Raw genomic sequence first — 20,627 nt, 5'->3', positions numbered from 1 at the left:
TTATGACCCTAAAGTTTTAGGTTTTGAAAAATAAGTTCATTTCATTTTACAACAATAATTTTTTCTCCAAACTAAAAAACTTGAAGCTCTTTTAAACAAACGAAATTTAACCCTTCAAATCACCTACCTACAATCCTTACATTTAATACCCCTATAATATACGTACCCCTATGTAAATAGCTTTTATTACGTTGGAAAGGAGTAGATGTAATAGTTGATGGGACAAATGAACCTCCTGCCCATTCATCTCCATCATCTCTCACACTTTCATCTCCATCGTCTCCCATTCATCTCTATCATCTCTCATACTTTCATCTCCATCGTCTCATACTTTCATCCCGCCCATCTTTCCAATTGCTTGATTTTGTTGATCACTTCTTTGATTGAAACATGTCGCGGTTCTCCCACCCTTTAGCATTTATCTTCATCATCTCACTCCTACAACTCCCTTCATCATCACTTTAGGGTTTGCACTGTTCCGGTTGAAACAAGGTTTGTTTTTATGAATCGGGTGTTTTTTTTTAAATGAACTGGGTGTTGTTGAACAAGGTCAACGTTTTATTCGAATATCAAACTACTCAGTCTAAAGTTGTTTTGTCAAACACGGGTCAAAGTTTAATGGAACAAAAAGAAATTTGATGGTAAAAAAATGAAGTTAAAATATCACCCCGCAAGGTGATAACACTGGTAACTTTCTAATCTTGCCCTGACGCACATTTTTGTCTATTCATTAACCATCTTTAAAAAAAAACAAATAGTTGATACATAAAGTGGTTTAAAATGTATATTATTACAATAAAAATCTAAATCTTTCGAATAGAATGGGTTTGGGGATGATGTGTGTTTTGAGGTTTTAACTCTTGGTGGATCAAATTTTGGAAATCCATATTATATCATGTAATTCATTCTAAAGTTACCGAACTGATCCACTAAGAGTTAAAACCTCAAAACACACATCATCCCGAAACCCATTCTATTCGAAAGATTTAGATTCTTATTGTAATAATATACATTTTAAATCACTTTATGCACCAACTATTTGTTTTGTTTTTTAAAGATGGTTACCGAATAGACAAAAATGTGCGTCATGGCATTAGAAAGTTACCAGTGTTATCACTTTGCGGGGTAATATTTTAACTCCATTCTTTTACCATCAAATTTCGTTTTGTTCCAGTAAATTTTGACCCATGTTTGATAAAACAACTCTAGACTGAGTTGTTTGATATATTAATAAAACAATGACCTTGTTCAAGAACACCCAATTCATAAAAAAAAAAACACCCAATTTATCATAACAAACCTTGGTTCAATCGGAACAGTGCAATCGAAACAGTGCAGGCCCTAAAGTGATCAACAAAATCAAGCCAGTAGGAAAAATCCCTAAAATAACGAAGGGAGTTGTAGGAGTGAGATGATGACAATGAATACTAAAGAGTGGGAGAACCGCGACATGTTTCACTCGGAAAAGTGATCAACAAAATCAAGCAGTAGGAAAAATGGGCGGGATGAAAGTGTGAGACGATGGAGATGAAAGTGTGAGAGATGATGGAGATGAAAGTGTGACATATGATGGAGATGAATAGGCGGGAGGTTCATTTGTCCCATCAACTATAACATTCACCCCTTTTCTAACATAATAAAAACTATTTACATAGGGGTACGTATATTATAGGGGTATTAAATGTAAGGATGGTAGGTCGGTGATTTTAAGGGTTAAATTTGGTTTGTTTAAAAGAGCTTCAAGCTTTTAAGTTTAGAGAAAAAATTATTATCGTAAAATGAAATAAACTTATTTTCTAAAACTTGAAACTTTAGGGTCATAAAAACCTCAAAACCATTTGTTTGGCTGCTACTTCCTTCTATCTATTATTTCAATAAACAAAAAGGTAATCGCTGCTGATGGTGCCAACTACGGTGACGGCGACTTACAGAACCTGACCACTGTATCTCATCGCTGAAGTTAATATAATTGTAAAACGTCTTTTTGATTTCTAATAAAGACATCTAAAGTTAGATGTAGAAGTGGAACCATCTATAATTGTTCCTTTTTGTAAATTAAAAATATATTGTATACATAAAAGGGCTAAAAATAGGAAGACAAGTGGATAGCCATAATAAAGAAAGGGAGCACATATCTGTACCACACATTTTTATTAATACACCACACTGTACAACTGATATAACAGACAGTACAAACATCTAATACATAATCATGGTAGCTTTATCAAAATATGTGGTATGATTATCAATTCTCATAAAGAAAAAGGTGTATGTAATAAACAATTTGTATGATCAGTTTAATATATTAAACAAAAATATAATCACTTTTACTTGTTAAAAATATATAAAACAATCGGAGACTTAAAGTTACATGCAAACGTACAATCGGTGCGATAACGATTATTCAGAAAAATCAACCTTATATAACGTATGTAACTCTATTAATTTAGTGCAACAAATTACATATATTGTACTAGTACTCTTGGGTATTTTATAGTGATATTTAATTTAATATTACAATGTTATTATGATCAGTTACGAATTGATTAAACTTCTGAAGAAATATATGAATTTAGTTTAACTGCCTGTCAATTTTCTAGTAGTCTCGTGATATTAATAGGATTAACTACTATAAAGATGATGTTTACTTAAACATGATGACAATTTAGTTTAACTGCCTGTCAATATTCACAATGTTATTATGTTTAACTGCCTGTCAATATTCACAATGTTATTATGTTTACTTAAACATGATGACAACATTTATAAAGATGATTTGATAGATCGACTACATATACCAAGTTATTAAAAAGATAAATGAAGGCCACATACATGATACATGCATCAAGTTTCTAAATACAGAATTAACATGGAATCACATATGACAACCACTCGTATAGGAAATAACCAATAAACGTGTACCATGTAAAGAGATATACGATGGACTTACAGAAAAATAAAATAAAAGATTTAATATGTGAATATATAGTACCTCAAACAGTCACGGTGGACATAATATTACTACTGTTTATGGTCAAATAAAGAAGTTGGGTAGAACATGCGTACTTGTATATATGGTTAAGCCCGTGTTGATGTTTCATCATTTAATCTTCTTTTGAAGTTAGCAAAATTCACGAAAGTCATCCAATAATTATAGAAAACTGAATCATATGATATGCCAAATACATCCAATGAAATCAACCCACTTAATCAAATCCTTTTATATTATTCCCTAACTTCATGTACCACACTTTATTCAAATACCGTATTTTTCACCGATCCCTCAAAAGTTTATCATGGGAATCGATGATTAAAATCCGAATAAATTTTTAATTCAAGGATCGATTCTAAGAACAATTCGTGTTGATAACGTGTTGTAAAACAACGACCTAATAGCATAACATGATTCTTATAATAAAATATAGAACAATAGCAAAATGGACACAAGAAATGGAGATGAGGAGAGCTCATTTTTATTGATTCATTTCAATGTACATCAAGCCTATATATAGGCTATATAAAATTAATACACTTAATACGTATATAAATAAATACAAAATGAAAGGTTATTAGTTATGGAATGTGGATAGCCATAATAAAGAATTCATAACATCTTGAATCTGAATGTGTATAATTTGGCTTGAAAGTTTTGGATATTGACAAAAGCGTTTTGTTTTAAGCTACAGTTTTGAAACACATATATGTTAATTATTATTAAGAAAACAAAAATACATCTTTCTAACTATTAAATGGAAATAGATTTGCAAAATTAATTGGAGAAAAATTGAAAAAAAACACTTAAAAAATGTAAATTAGTAATATGGAAAAAAATGTAAATTATATTAATGACATATGTTGGTTTTGTTAATTTAAAGAAATTAAATGTTGTAATTAGTCGATAATTATTAAATTAGTTGTGTTCTAATATAAATTAAAAATAAAATAAGTTAAAATAAAATACGAAGATTATTATATAATAAGATAAAGAAGATTAAGGTAAGATAAAATTAAGATAAAATTAAAATTAAGATTTACTCATTTAATCTATATAATATAATCTAAATTAAAATTACCTTATAAACCATTTTCTTTCTCCAAATACTTGATAAACCTAAATTATCTATTTTCTTTATTCATTCATTTAAATATCTCTACCTAATGTATATATAATATATTTATTAAAATTATTTGCAAAATACATCCTTCAACTATGAAAATAAATACACTACTCATTTTACATAAATTACCTTCAGAACCACATGGCCACACCCATCGCTACCGCCGCCGTCGCCGCCACCGCCACACCGCCGAGCATATGTCCAGTACCTTAAAGTAACTACAATAATTTATAACATAAATCTCTCAATCTTTAAAGTAACTACAATATTAAAAACTCTCATTTTAACATCAATTATTTTTACATTCACTATCATTGGCGCCCCCACCACCATTTACTGCCACCGTGGCCGATACCACCATCCTGCACCGCTAGCGGACATATAAATAAAATACGAATATAAAATTATAGTAAAACGAAAATAAAAACTATGGTTTTTTCATTTTCTAAAATTTTTAAAACTAAAGTGTGGAGGGGGTTTTGAGTATCTGGAACCTGAGGAGGGTCTTTTTAAAATTGACCCGCTGTTTTTCCTTGTTGGGTCCCCTGCGATGCCCCCCGTTCCTTTCTCCTTTCTCTGGTCAACCGCCGGCTCTTTTGTCACCTTTTCTCCGACCTGTGGTGGTGGTGGTGCTGGTGGTTCCTTCAGGAATCCCATGATTTACTATTTTTCGAAATTAGGGTTTCACTGTTTTGGGGATTCTGCTTTCCGAATATTCTGGGCATCTTTTCTGGACAACTGTGATTCAATTGCGGGCTTTTATCCTCCAATTGATACAATGTGTGTTATTTTCCCCCTTTTATTCTGGACCCTTTTAATTGTTTGCCCTAATTTTGATGATATCTTCTACTGTTGTCCCTATGATTGTGAATCTTGATTTTTTTTTGAACAATTTTCGTGCATTGTCGATTATTCTGACAATTTTGATTACTGTTCGTAGATTTGATTGGAACCTTTGATGCCGGTTGTTAATATCTTGATTAAAATCTGTGATTGATTAAAATCGGCGGTGACAAATGGATTCTATTACTTTTCTTTGACCGAAACTAAGCCCACGGTTTGATCCAAACAGAAATTTTAAACATGAATCAATGCTCTGATACTAATTATTTGCTACTAAATGTACTTACTTTATTAAATTTGATAAATTAAAGATAGAAAGTTGCTTGCTTTTTACATTTCTACATATACACACACTCACATTACGAAAAGGTGCAAGTGAATAGTTGTGTTATTTCTTTGATATCCCTTTGTGAACTGTTGCATCTTTTCCTTCGGTTGTGTCTCTTGCTAAGAGTCATCCCCTTTATACATCATACACGCGTACTATATCCGATTTACATTTTTAATACTTTTTATTGTGATGATTGGGATCACCCCATCAGCAAGTAAAGAATTTTTTTAAAGTGAACCATTCATATCAAGCAACTAATATATTAAAATGCCGTTTTTTGGATTACTTGGTGTTGAGGGTATTCCTTCATTTGGTTCTTTATTGTGAAATAGTGTATGTAACGGTTTCTTATATATCTCTAAAATCTTTTTTTTTTCAGTTTGAACCTTTGAGGATTGCATATTTCGTCGGGTGATGCCAAAGCCACCAAACGAGGCGTGCATTATAGAAAAAAAGATTAGATATCCGTTAAACGAGAGAACCCAGTTTGTACGTTAAGTTAAAGAGGGGTGTATGTATATATTATTTTTTTTAAGTGAAACTAGGATATTTTTTTAGGGGAGTGTGAAGTTTGTTTATTCGTCTGTTGTATACTTGTATAGGTTACCATTATTTTTTGTGATTTCTTTTTTTGAGAAGAAAAAAGAAAGAGCGAAAAAATTGTTGTGTGTAGGCTACCAATTTTTTATATGTTGTAAATTTTTCTGCTGTGAAAAAAAAGCAGAAAACATTGCTGTAGATGTGGGTTGAATGATAACGCGGCCTTGCGTAATCGGTTCATTCAAGGGGACTTGGGTGTTTATATAAAGCTGGCAAGTTTGTTTATCATTTTCTTGGAGTCCTGGCTGCTGGTGGAAACCATTGCTGCCTATGCGCGTAATGGGTGATAGATGGACAACATATAAACACGGTTTATCTTGTTTCTTGCTTTTGATTCTTGCTTTAGTCCAAGGGTGTTCTTCATTGAATTCTGAGGGTTAGTTTACTTATTTTTTATACATAAGTTGGTCGTTTCATAGGTCTAAGTTTATGTGTCATATATCAGTTTTAAGCGTTTTTGGTGGTTATAATTGGACTATAGGTCTTGCCTTGTTGGATTTTCGGACAGGAGTATCTCATGATCCATATGGCGCCTTCACAAGTTGGAATCACAATGACCTTGATCCATGCTCATGGTCTAATGTTCATTGTGTAGATGGTAATGTTCATGTGCTGTAAGTTCATCACTCTCTTCCTGTTCTTTTTAGGGCCTGTTCCCTTTTTTATAAATGTTGAATGGGTAACTGATGATTGTATAGTTGAATGCATTTAGCGGTGTGAATTGTGGCTGATTTGCATGTTGAAGTGCTGAATATAAGTCACGGGCTTAATAATTAAATCCCGAATAAAATCTATACCATTCAACGCAATAACTTTTAAACAAATAGCGACTTAGAATAATTATTTATTTTGATGTAGTTTCTTTTTTGTGTTTTGTTTGAAGAAATCTTAAAGGGCTATCCTTGGAAGGAGTATTGGCACCGCAGATTGGGAACCTCACAAATTTGAGATGTCTGTGAGTGCTCTTTCATTTTGTAGTTCTCCCTTATGATTCAACATGGAATAATGATCTATGGCCTCTTTCTATCAATCTTTTTATTGGTATGACAGATGTACACTGAAATAAAGTTTAAATTTTTAAGGAAGTTTGGTTGAATAGAATGCCGGTTAAGATTTTTTTCGTTTCAATGTTTATGGCCTATGTTTCTTTGCTGAAATTTGTATATGGATATATAAGAATTCGGCAAGCACATAGTGATTAATCAACAGAAGGAGCTTTGCTAATTTCTGTATTAAAAGGACACTACCTCAAATATAGTGTTCTTTATAAAATATTTAAATTACCTTTATGCTATAGTGAATAAAGGAATCTTGTTGCCCCAAATCATTGCAGTTGGTTGGTTTGTAACAAGGATAATGGGTAAACATTTAAGTTTGATTTGATCGTCCCCTTTCTTCAAGTCTTTGATATTGGAAGCTTGCAATTTTTTTAGAATTAAGGCTGTACAACGTTAAGATACTCAAAATTACTGTAGAGAGCCAAATGTATGGACAATGATTTGATCAAGAATCATTGTTTTTTGATTTTATTTAATATATATTTTTTCTCTTTTTACTAGTGTCCTCTCGCAGAATAAATTCTCTGGAGTTATTCCAAAAGATTTTGGTGAACTCTCAATGTTGGAAGTTCTAGACTTGAGGGATAATAACTTGAGTGGACATATTCCATCAGAGCTAGGAAGGATGTATTCGCTAAAACGTTTGTAAGTGGAATAAGTTAGTCCCTCCCTTTTCTCTGATTTTTCATCTTTTGACTCTTAAGTTTCAAAATTGTATACGTTAAAATTGTGATCGTTCGATGATCGTATGTGTTTTTAGTATTGCTTCATGATCCACCAAGGTATTTATCCATTTTCCCCCAAAAGTTAAACTTACTATGCATCGAGGTTTAATTTTAAAGTAGTTCATATAACTTTTGAAACTCAGGGAGTTGTTTGGGGATGGGCGCCTAAAGCGATGTCATATTAGTTAGTTTTTCGTGCTCAATGGATTGTGATTTCGTTCTTATTGTTTTTGTTATTAAAGTAATCATGTTGGAGTACCAGTAAGGAGTTGCAATAAGAGTATCCATCATCAAAATGTAAAGTTACCTGGCTTCCTAATATAGTCAAATGATTTTAGTTTAGTTTAATTGAACTCACGTTATTCTTTCGAAAACACACATCCAAAATCCAAACACCCCCTTTCGATCTAAGATAGTAAGATCTATTCTTTTTACTGTTTGTCCCAAAACAAGCAATTGTATTTGTCGATATCTGTTCTGCAACTTAATGACAATATTTTAATTTCTTGTGAATACACATGGTTCATATAGATTCTTAATTAGTGGTATTGTATATGTTTTTCTATAATATATACAAACATCCTCTTGATCATGATTACATGAATACCTAAGTTTTGGTAGTTATGTATTTTAGGTTGCTCTGTAAAAACAATCTCGAAGGATCCATTCCTACGGAACTCAGGACTCTCAACTTTCTCTATGAAATACAGTATGATGACAACCTTTTATCCCTTGTTGCCAATGGGATTGGATGTCTAAATAGGAAATTTGGACGATGGTATGAATCTACTCATTGCTATAATATGTTTCAAATTCTCAATTCGAATTAGTATGTATTTGGATGAGCATTGTGTAAGTGATCATGTGATATTGAGTAATGAAAATCTGGTAGTAGGCAACTAAGCGTTTTGCAGAATAAGGTGAGTGTTAGTCTGATTCTGATCATCAGACTAGAATGTAAAACAAGAGATTAAAGTGATATTATTACCTCTAAATAATCATATAATAACTTATTTATTATACTTCTAAAACAGACCCCCAAACAACCCCTTTGGATCAAGTGCTTAAACTTGTAAGCAACAATGACCAAATATAGTTTCTAAGCATGTTTCGGTACAATTATTTTATTCTTGATATGAGTGATTGTTGATAAAAATTTGTGCAGGGAGTGCTGCCTATGCACCCCGCTTTAATTGATATCCCTTTTTATACTGAATGGAGGAGTATTTCTACTTATTGTTTTGTATTATGGACAGCATATGCCAGGAAGGTTATAAACTTCAAAAGAAAGCTGATTCTCTTCTGATACAAATTAAAGGAACAGTTAATACTTACCTCAATCAAATCCATCTGTAAGGAAAAACCATTAGATTAATTTGCTAAATATTAGCTCATTTGTTTAACTTAATTTATTTATGCTCTTTTTTATACTGAAGTTTCAGGATTTACAAGAGCTCCCCGAACGATTGTACTATCAGTGAAAAATGTAAGTTTAAATGTTTAATAAGCAGATGATGATAAGTGATACTCTCTTTTTCTCTTGAAATTGCAATACATGGTTCTACATATGGTTTGATGGAAACGATTTGGCAGTGAATGAGCAATTTTTGACAGAAATAACAAGAAAAAGAACTGGATAGTGATAAATGGCTGAAATAGAAACTAATCAGATGAAGAAACCAGCTATGAAATCTTGGTTCTCCCCTGCCCAAGCTAACGATCGAATATTCAAAATGATTTCTTTTCATATCAAACTTTATAAATGTGTTTGAAATGTACGCTTAACAGTATGTCTAAGAAGGGATGAAGACATATGGCAACATTAAAGGTGAAGATAAAGCAAAAGAAGTTGATTCCGTGGGTCTATATATGGATAGACATGCTATAGGCCTATATATTTGGCAAACATGCTCATTATGCATAAGTATATTGTTTTTTTCCCCCCAAGATGCTCCATATCTACCTTAAAACCCTCTTTTGTGTTGAGTTTTGAGGCCTTATCGGGGAGTTCATTTAAATTAGTAGCATATTTTCTATCATAGTTTGATTAAAGTGATTTACTTCTAGTAAGATGTCTACAATATGGCTCAAAAATGACAATGTGAATCTTATGAATCAAGATGACAAGATCATATGCAATGGGTAAACTTATTCCAGACTGAAAAAGGAAATCCTGAATGCAACTTAGGTGATCCAAGTATAACATTATCTTGGAATTAGATGTATGGTACCGGTTGTCGCCATTTCGACCCACATATTGATGACTGGGTCAATTTTATGGTTACTTGTAACTTAGTGATCTATGCATAACATTCTTTTGGATTAGATGTATTTCGAACAACATATTGATGACTGGGCTAATTTTGGCTATGTGTAATCTCAACTGGATTAAAACATAGTTGTTAAAAGCATGCCTAAGTCACACCTAGGCTCAGGAGCTAGGCTCAAACCGTCTCACCTAGTCGTAATGCCTTGGTTGTGAGGTCTTTAAGGGCTTAGGTGCCCCCTGGTGAATATTTGGGACATTAGGTTGACTAAGAACTTTGGATCTTATTAGTCTATTTAAGATATTCAATATAGTATTCCTTAAATTTAAACCTCTAGCAACTATGTCATTCTTCTCATATCCATCTTCATAGAGAAATCGATCAAAAGTTCCGGTAGTCATATTACTTGTACTTCACTGTTTTGAGGAAAAATAGGCTAACCAGGGGTTATCCGCTTACCTAAAATAACTCTTAAGCTTCCACAGCTTGTCAGTCAAGAATGAAAAATACAAATGATGATGATAAGGAGTTTAGTGACCTTAGTTGATGATGACTTGATGGTTTTTTTCAGCTCTAGTTGTTTCAAACTTTCTTTGGCTATGCATGATGTCATGATATGGAATTGACTACGTTTGAAGCTCTTCGTGCATAACTGATCTATGCTTGATATTTTATTTATAGCATTAACCTATGTTTTTTACTTTAAATGCTATTATACTTTTTGAGATGCATATATATGTTCTTTCATTTATTTGATATGATGCGCCGCACATAGTCACATTCATGAACCCCACAGCTAAGCCCTGAAAATCCCTTTGCACCTTCGTGCGCTTTGAGCCTTTAAGAACTCAATACAAGTATTAAGTATTTCTTTTTTTAAACTTCTGAAATTGAACAAGAAGCGTCTTCGGGGCGGTGCGGTGCGGTGAGGTGAATCTAATGTTGCGTCACAATACCATTATGTCACCAAATATATTTTAAAAACTACTAATTTTATTTGCTGCTCATTATTCATTTTGTGTGTAAATTAGTAGGTGCATTGGAATCAGAAATGGTCCAAAATGTTGTACGTCGAAAGCTAGCAGAAGAGTCTTTAAACCTGGCAGCTGCACCTTCTCCAAATGCCGGGATAGGTCCACCAATGATTATAGCTCTTCCAACTAGTAGAAGTAGTGGATCATTTCCTGCTGTACCCAAGGACAAGAAAGAACAGCATCCTTATAGTAATCCACCACCACCACCACTTGACATCGCTGGAACAACTCCTCAAACCGTAACTTCCAACCAACCACCAGCAAATCAGCCTCTAGATAATGAAAGTGAAAAAAGGAATTCAGATAAGTGGAAGATTTGGCTTATAATATCTTGTTTACTTCTGCTGATAATCATAGCCATAGCTGTGTGGTGTGTGTGTCGAAGTAGAGCTGTAAAGACCATTGGCCCTTGGAGGACTGGTATCAGCGGACAGTTACAGAAAGCTTTTGTTACAGGTAATTCTCGGAAGCACTTCCTTATTTGTTCCATTTATAGTTTGAAACATAGTTAGAAGTTTGCATATGCATTCTTGGATTGATTATCTGATCACTGAAAATTGCATTCATTGGTTTTTAATGTTTTGTAAATTTATGTTAGGAGGGTTGTTAACATGCAAAAGCTTCTTTAGTAATTCAAGTCTTCTATTGTAATCCTTCGGCGCCTTGCCGGAGGTTTCTTTACTACTAATCTCATATTGCCATATTGGCTATTCAAGAAAAAGAATTAACATGCAAACGCTTAGCTCGGGCTCTACCTTCTATCTAACGCATGAGCTCAAAACCTGGTGCCATTTTTTTCCCCATTAAAATATTGCTTTTCAAAGTATAGCTCTATTTCTATATGTATTTACTATAACTGTCGATCAAATGACGCAATCTTATAGTTAAATTAGCTTATATATGTACATGTATGGGTAAGTAATATTAACAATGATTTGGTTGATGAAATCTTGTTTAAGAATAAAAAACTAATGCCAAAGTTATTTTTAACCATTAATAATGGTTTTTTCTTTATCATCACTATACTATAACCTTAAGTATCACAATTTATAGAACCCCGTATATATCTAAAATGATCTTGGCCTCCCAAGAACTTGCTCAAGTTCTATCTCTGGTTGATGACTTGATGTGTCAACTCACATACCGCCAGGTCAATTATCTTAGGTTATTTTAGGATTAAATAGTTTGTTTTGTAGTTGCTGCATCAATTGAACTGATAAGTAAATTTCAGGAGTCTTTTACTTCAATTTTTTTCATTCCAATCTTGGGTTGAAATAATTGATGGAATGATGGTGCAGAAGATAGTGTTTATAATGTTTGAAAGTTGGAAGCTTAATCATTTGAAAAGTAGTAGAATGAAATACGCAGACTCTTCGTCAAACCAGTAAATCCTAATTTTAGAACAGGAATGATGAAACACAAAATATCAATTTACTAGATTATCATAGATCAGTAAATGCTATAGTAATGCTGCGTACATGAGAGTCAAAGGCTCGACTTTCGCCAGGTATCCTGAACAGGGATCCCTCTTCATTTACTCTTTTTATTTTTGAAACTCCACCATGGGCAAGCCTATATGTAAGATAGGCTAAAGGATTGTTTTCTGAAAACACAAGTAATTATAATCTGTTACTAGTGCATAACTGCATACTTTGTTTGTCAAATCCTGGATTCACGCCACTTGTTATTGTCCACAGGTGTGCCAAAGCTAAATCGCTCCGAGCTAGAAACAGCATGTGAGGATTTTAGCAACATCATTGAGACAACAGAAAGCTATACACTATACAAAGGCACATTATCTAGTGGAGTGGAGATCTGTGTGGCATCAACTTCTATTGACAGTCTCAAAGATTGGTCAAAACGTGCAGAACTAGGGTTCCGTAAGAAGGTGTTGATTTTGGGTGTCTAAGTTTATCTATCCAGTGTACAATTTAATTATAGCTAACATTTAACTTTACATGTGTGTAGATTGATGCGTTGTCACGAGTGAATCACAAGAACTTTGTAAATCTTCTTGGTTATTGTGAGGAGGACGAACCTTTTGTTAGGATGATGGTGTTTGAGTATGCTCCTAATGGCTCACTCTCAGAGCATCTACATGGTGATAACCTGTTTTTTATATTTGCATTAGACGTTCGTTTTTAGATTATTATGATGGAATAAAACGATGCTGTTACAGTTAAAGAACTTGAGCATCTTGATTGGAGTTCAAGGATGAGAATTATCATGGGAATCGCTTATTGTCTCGAGTACATGCACGAATTGAATCCTCCTGTACTGCACACAAGTCTGACCTCAACAATGATCTTTCTGACAGATGATTATGCACCCAAAGTAAGATTTCTTCCAAGTCTTTTTTTCTTTCTTTTCCATGTATTCATCACCTGCTTACTTGTGGTATGAAGAACAGGTTGCAAATTCAAACCAATTATTTTATGTGTGTCGATTTTGGCTGTGTTTAATGACTTTTATCTCTAAGAGGTCAAATGTGTTGTAGAAATGTAGATAGAATGGGGATTAAAAAATAGATGATAAAAGCCGATAATTTGAATCCTTTCACAATGTTATTAAGTTGTTTTATATAAATAAGTTAGTTATTATCATAATACTACTTTTTTTTTGTCATATTTGACATAATATATAATAATTACTCACTTTGATCTGAACCGATTACCTAACCTGCATTACAGTTGATTTGGCTACCCGTGGAAAATGAAGAAATTATTAAAATAATCTTATTTCTCAGGTTGCAGAGATGGGTTTCTGGCGAGATTTGATATCAAAAGCAAAGGTATCAGTGGAGTCCGAATCAGAGCATTCTACACTGCCGCCGCTCATTGATACCGAGACAAACATCTACTGTTTTGGTATCTTAACGCTTGAAGTTATTTCTGGCAAGCTTCCTTGTTCCGATGAACAAGGATCTCTTGTAACTTGGGTAAGACCTTTGGAAAGATGAGCAGTAAAAGAAGCATTACTTATTATAGTATTCAGTAGCAGCATTTCAAAAGATAGTGCCTGCTTGAAATGGAAAAATGGACGGGTAGGGTAATGATGCAAAGCTGGTGATTTTGGTTGGGGTGGGGGGGCTTCCAAACAGTTCGATTTGTTTCAAAAATATAACTATTAACGAACCCACTTGACCACTTTATGGAAAACTAATTGATGCCAAAATCTTTAGAACCAATTCTGTAACTTAGATGAAAATTAGAAAATTATTTGCCGCATCAAATGATTTTGAACCAATTGTGTAACTTGGATGAAAAATAGAAAATGAAAATTTTTGTACTCGACATTTATGCTGTCTAAAAGACTAAAACCACTAATTTGGTTATGGCGTTCTACTTACAAATTAATATACGTTGTTCTTGAGTGCTTAACCTTTCAGAATAGTTTCTTATCACATTTTTGTAATAACGATAAATTGCTTATGATTGCTCATCAAATCTTTGTCCATTTAAGTGGTTCTCCATAGCATTTTGCGATACCATAATGATCCATCTATCTGTTTAGGCTGCTCAATATCTGAATGATAAAAGAAACACCAGTGCCATGGTTGATCCAACATTTAAATCATTCAAGCATCACGAACTCGACGTCATATGTGAAGTTATCGAAGAATGCATTCAGCAGGATCCTCGAAAGAGACCAACGATGAAAGAAGTGGTTGCAAAACTAAGGGAAGTGTTAAGGATTTCGCCAGAGCAAGCGATTCCTAGACTCTCGCCTCTATGGTGGGCTGAACTCGAGATCTTATCTGGCGAAGCAGCATAAAGAAGCAATAATTATTGAAGATACATGACTCCCTGTTCCTGCTTGTAGATTTCAAGGAGTTTCATTAGATGGATGCATGACAGGATATGTATAGATATCATTGTGTGTCAAGTGTGTGCCCGATTTGATTTATTAGTTTATTTTCTGAGGAATTGTTTGTCGTGTAACATAACATGCTTGGCCTGTGTACTTGATGTGTTTCGAGGTAAGGATGATATTGTTTGAACCACAGTTTCAAGATTTTTGAGATGTATTCTATAGAAGATAAATTAGATTTTGTTTAAAAGCTTTCAAATAAACTAGTTCATCTTGTCACTCGTACTTCGATTTGCTTAACTGCATACTGTTATTCTAACTATGCTAAAAAAAGCATTCACTGATTGCTTAACTGAATAATGTAACATTTATATTTATATATATATATATATATATCGGGGTGAGATAATTTGAGACCACCTCTTATTTTAGGACCAACTAGGATCATTGATTTTTATACACCATCATGATCTACTATGATATACAAGACTTTTTTGTAAAAACACTAAGATTTTCAAGCGACGGGCCCACAGAAAAATCATGTGTAAGTTAACTTACACACTTACACATGATTTTTCTATGGATCCATCACTGGAAAGTCTTAGTGTTTTTACAAAAAAGTCTTATATATCGTAGTAGATCATGATGGTGGTGTGTAACTTACGAAAATCAATGGTCCTTTTTTGGACTTTTTTTAGTTGGTCTCAAATTATCTTTCCCCTATATCTATCCATCTATCTATCTATCTATCTATATCTATATACATAATAAAACAATAGTTATCCTGACTTTTTAAAGCCATCCACCTCAAATTAAAATTATTTCTAAACATGCCACATATATTTTAAATATGGCATATAAAAAAGCATATATATATAAAATTTATATTTATATAAATCAAACATATATAAAAAATCACGACTAACATTGCATGACATTTTTTAACTTTTTTATTTTAACTATAAACACTTCATAATTCATGACTCATAATTCATGATATTTTATTACCTTTTCTTTCCTTTTTTTTCATTTTCTATTTACTATATACACTTCATAATCAAACTATATATATTACGTTCAACACGTACACCTCAAATTACATAACCCTTTATAATAATCTATCTACACATATATTATGTTTCACAGTTTTCTTCATTGTTAGTTTATCATAATCATGAAGTATTTTTCAATTGGTTTTTAATTTATAAAGTTATTCTTAATAATCTATCTATACATATATTATGTTTCACAGTTTTCTTCGTTGTTAATTTATCATAATCATGAAGTATTTTTCAATTGGTTTTTAATTTATAAAGTTATTCTTCTGTCGTATACCAATCTATATATATATATATTAAAACAGTAAAAATCCTAGCCTTTTAAACCCTTATTTCAACCTAAAGCTAGCTTTAAACATTGCCACATAGGATTGTATCCTACGTGGCATCTCCATACTTTTTTTACAATATTTATCTTATAACCTCTATTTATTCTCAAACCAATGTAATTTATTTTATTAAATATAACATAAAATATTAAATCAAAACTATATACACAAAATTAAAAAAAAAAAATCAAAACCCATATTAAGATATAAGAAGACGTCCAATACATCTATTAATTTGACATAAATAATATTATTTATTAAAATATATACAACTTTGAAGACTATATCAAATTTTAAAATTTATTTAAAAATATTATTAGGTTATACACGACCAAACAATTTTGTTGTTTCTCCTTCGTTCTCTTGGCCAAAACCTTAACCAAAATTGGTTATTCTAACCACAAAAAAATGTCTATTTTATAATGATAATAGTAGTTATTTTGAGTTTACGAATGAATTTCTTGATTGTTGGAGATAAAATACTTTATTTCCTAATTGTGTTTAGGATTATTTTTTCCCGTCACTACATAAGGTATTTTCTCCATCTTTTCAGCATAACTGAAAGCAAAAACTATAATGATTTTCTCTTATTTATCTTATTATTTTTTTACTTATTCGTATTGTATTTATGTGTATTTTATATGACTAAATTTTTGTCATGTTTAGTTTTTTTACTTTGTATATATTATTTCGTTTGATGAATATATAGATATCATGCTACATTATCGATTTACGTTTGATTTGTTAATGATATCAAAATATCTTATGTTAAATGTTGGTGTGTAATCACTATAGTAGGTTTAGTGACTGTAATATCGACATGTCAGAAAAGACAAAAGATGACCAGAGGTATTCCAGGAATTAACCATTAACTATAACATAATCAATTTCAACATAATAAGCCTATAGAATAGCTATTTATTAATGCATAAAATAACTTTTTTAACTAGCCGCGCATCGCGCGGGGTAAAATATCTAGTATATATATATATATTTAGGGTAGAGATCTTGGAAGAAGGTGTCTTAAGGAGAGAAGGGATAGAAGGTCCTATAGGCCAATTAGAACTCGACATGTGTCAAAATGAAAAAAAATGCGCGGTGGAATTTTTGTAAATAAATCAAACTTTTGTCAGCCTAGTTTTGGGTCAGTTTTGGTCTGGGTCAGCTTTGGTTATGATCAGATTGGTAAGTCAGCTTGGTTTGGTCAGCTTGGGTTCTGGGTCAGCTTGGTTTGGGTCAGCTTGGGTTCTGATCAGCTTGGTTGGTCAGTATGATCAGTTTGGTCAGATTGGGGTCAGGGTCTGATTGGGTCAGCTTGGGGTCAGGTTGGGTCAGCTTGGAGTTTGGGTCAGGTTGGGTCAGCTTGGTTAGCTTGGGTTGGGTCAGCTTGACACAATCTACACAAATGTAGATTAATCTACACAGATGTAGATTATGGGTTTTGGGTCAGCTTGGGGTCAGGTTGGGCCAGCTTGGGGTTGGGTTGGGTCAACTTGAGGTCTGGGTCAGGTTGGGTGAGCTTGGTTAGCTTGGGTTGGGTCAGCTTGACACAATCTACACAAATGTAGATTAATCTACACAAATGTACAAATGTAGATTATGGGTTTTGGGTCAGCTTGGGGTCAAGTTGGGTCAACTTGGGGTTGGGTTAGGTCAGCTTGGGGTCTGGGTCAAGTTGGGTCAGTTTGTTTTTGGGTCAGCTTACACAAAACTACACAATCTACACAAATGTAGATCCCAAGCTGACCCAGATTCTAGACTGACCAAGCTGACCCATAACCCAGGCTGACCAATTTGACCCAACCAAGCTGACTCAACCAAGCTGACAGACCAAGCTGATCATAACCCAAGCTGACCCAGATCCAAGCTGACCCAAAACCAGGCTGACAAAAGTTTGATTTATTTACAAAAATGTCACCGCGTTTTTTTTTAAATCCACATGTCGCGTTCTGATTGGTTCACAAGACCTCCTCTCCCTTCTCTCCTTAAGAGACCTTCTTATTTGATCTCTCTCCTATATATATATATATATATAAAGGTATTATTTTATTATTTATTATAAAACAAATGTTAAAATTGATGTATAAAGAATTGTTAGTTAAAGAGAAAATAATTGTATCAAAAGGGAATGACTAGTCATGTTAAAAAAATCTTGACCATTAAATTAAAATAAATGGTCAAAATTTAAAAATGTTATATCAAAGCAATCCATGCAAAGAAAACAAAACATAGCTTGCCACATTCACGTAGTCATAACTCATAACCATAGAGAACAACACATAATATATTAACTTAGTCATTAGTAATTATATGAAAAATCCCGTATTGAACACAGTGTTGTTAATAATGGCTTTAAAGACCGTTATAATGGTTGTTATAACGGTAACAGATGTCTACCGTCACATTAAAGGGGTTATAGAATAAATTTGAAGGCCTGAGTCAATAATGATCAAATAACGAATTTAACAGAGCTTCACGGTCAAATAACAGGATTTAACGGTCAAATAACGTTCAAAAGACATCACTTTTGAATAACTTTGTTAGGATATTGCTAAATATATATATATATATATTTTAAATAAATTCTTTTATATTTTATAGTCTTCATTATAGCTCTGCGAAATGAGATTTTATCTTAAAGGTGGCCCCGACCGCCGAATGACCGTCAACCATTATTTACAACCTTGAATTTTTTATTTTGAAAGGTAATGGTATTCACAGGCGACAAAAACCGCATACAGTACAAAATTTACAAAGATTACACAATATTGAAATTACACCAATCGACCCAACTAAGGTTTGCTTGCTTAGCTCGGTTTCTATACCTTAAAAAATCGAAAGACTTATACTCTCGAGATTCTTCACGCGATATACTTCCACATTATTGGACCTTTTGTTATTCCTTTTTTTCCACATGCACCAACACGTAACCTATATAATGTATTTGAAGACTTTCTGTAAGGACCCAAACCTTTTAAATCAAAATCGAATAATTTTTTTTTAATCAATACCCACTGCGGCGCAGTGGAAACTCTCGGAAATAAATGACCAAAAGCCCACTGCGGCGCAGTGAGCTTGGAAAGACTCCCACTGCGGCGCAGTGGGACTACCTGCAGAAAACCTTTTGTTCAAAAACCAATTTTTCCTGCACTTAGACTTTGTCTTCAAACATCAAATTTCCATACCATTTCTGAAATTTACTTATGACAACAAAAGTGATACATAGATACACATTCTAAAATTTCAAGAAGGTTTTGATCAAATATTGTGACCCATATGGTCATTTACCCAAACTACATCGAAACGGGTCAATTATCCAAGATATAAGTCCAACGACATTTACAATACCATCAGATCTTCAAAGAACCAAAAACTGAACATAATCAAAGGTTTTAAACCAAATTCGAGTTGTTAACCAAAACATGTATCATGAGCCAAATAGGTCAAAAGGGATTATCTACCCTTAAATTATCCAACTTGCCAACCCTCTTGGCGACTAAAGCTTCCAACTTTATCTTTACTCGGTCAAGTCCTTGCCTTTGCTACTACCAACTCCTATAAAAGAGTTAAACATCTAAAACGTAAGCTACGCTTAGTGAATGCATACACATATAATCATAATCATGTTACCGTAACAATGTGCATCAAGCACCACATAAAGCCTAACAAGCTAGCCATTTCATTCATAACAAACAACACACATTCATTTTCAACATGGCCATGGACATTTTGGCTAGTAGGAATTTACCCACCTACTAGCTCTTACAAACAATATGACTAGTAGGAATTTACCCACCTACTAGTTCTCACAATAAATCAAACAATGGGTCATAGGAATTTACCCACCTATGACCTCTAATAACAAGAACATGATTATATGTATACACACCCACATCAAATTTGGCTACTTGGTACTACAAGGCTAATAGGTTCAACAATTTATTCTTCACCACCTATACATGAACCAACACATAAACATTCTATAAGTTCTATAAACTCAACTCCCCTACAAGTATCTACTAGCATTCATCAATTCTAACATTATTGTGTTTGACTACTAACAACTTTTCCAACAAATCCAAGTTCTCATAATAGAACTTTATTTCATGATTACTAGCCAAACACCACTAAATATGAAATTCTTACTATGGGGAATTTTCATTATCAACAAACTCTTTAAATCAAACTAACCATTTCTCAATTAAATTTTATTAGGGTTCTACTTGAAAATCTCAATTAACAAAAACCCCCAATTGTAAGATTAAGAACCCTAATTTTCAATAACAAATAAAAACTAGGGTTAAGGAAATCAATACCTCAAAGTGAAAAACAAAGGATTAGGGCTTTCAAATCATAATTCTTCCCCTTTTCTTCTTAGAATTTTCGGCCACCACCACCCCCACACAAACCCTCAATTTCAATTTCTAGTTTAATTAGAGATGATAATTGTTATT

General features: G+C 33.0%; 1 protein-coding gene across 4 annotated transcripts; it reads left to right on the top strand.

Annotated features, from left to right (window-relative positions):
* Nucleotides 1–4,597: 4,597 nt before the first annotated feature.
* LOC122582904 (protein MALE DISCOVERER 2-like) lies at nt 4,598–15,036 on the top strand. 4 transcript variants are annotated; one of them, XM_043755334.1, is made up of 14 exons: nt 4,598–4,898; nt 5,672–6,268; nt 6,374–6,506; nt 6,776–6,847; nt 7,452–7,595; nt 8,310–8,453; nt 8,932–9,027; nt 9,118–9,161; nt 10,977–11,432; nt 12,674–12,864; nt 12,945–13,077; nt 13,156–13,310; nt 13,723–13,914; nt 14,490–15,036. In XM_043755334.1, the coding sequence occupies exons 2-14, from the start codon at nt 6,163–6,165 to the stop codon at nt 14,748–14,750; spliced, it is 2,127 nt and encodes a 708-aa protein (XP_043611269.1). In that variant the 5' UTR covers nt 4,598–4,898; nt 5,672–6,162; the 3' UTR covers nt 14,751–15,036. The 4 variants fall into 4 exon arrangements, with proteins under 4 accessions (XP_043611269.1, XP_043611268.1, XP_043611267.1 ...); XM_043755333.1 differs by having other exon boundaries at nt 10,974–11,432; XM_043755332.1 differs by having other exon boundaries at nt 9,112–9,161.
* Nucleotides 15,037–20,627: the final 5,591 nt, after the last annotated feature.

Source organism: Erigeron canadensis, chromosome 9, assembly GCF_010389155.1.
Source record: "Erigeron canadensis isolate Cc75 chromosome 9, C_canadensis_v1, whole genome shotgun sequence".
NCBI lineage: Eukaryota > Viridiplantae > Streptophyta > Magnoliopsida > Asterales > Asteraceae > Erigeron > Erigeron canadensis.
Note: the sequence above shows the minus strand (reverse complement) of the source record. Positions and strands in the feature narration are given on the sequence as shown.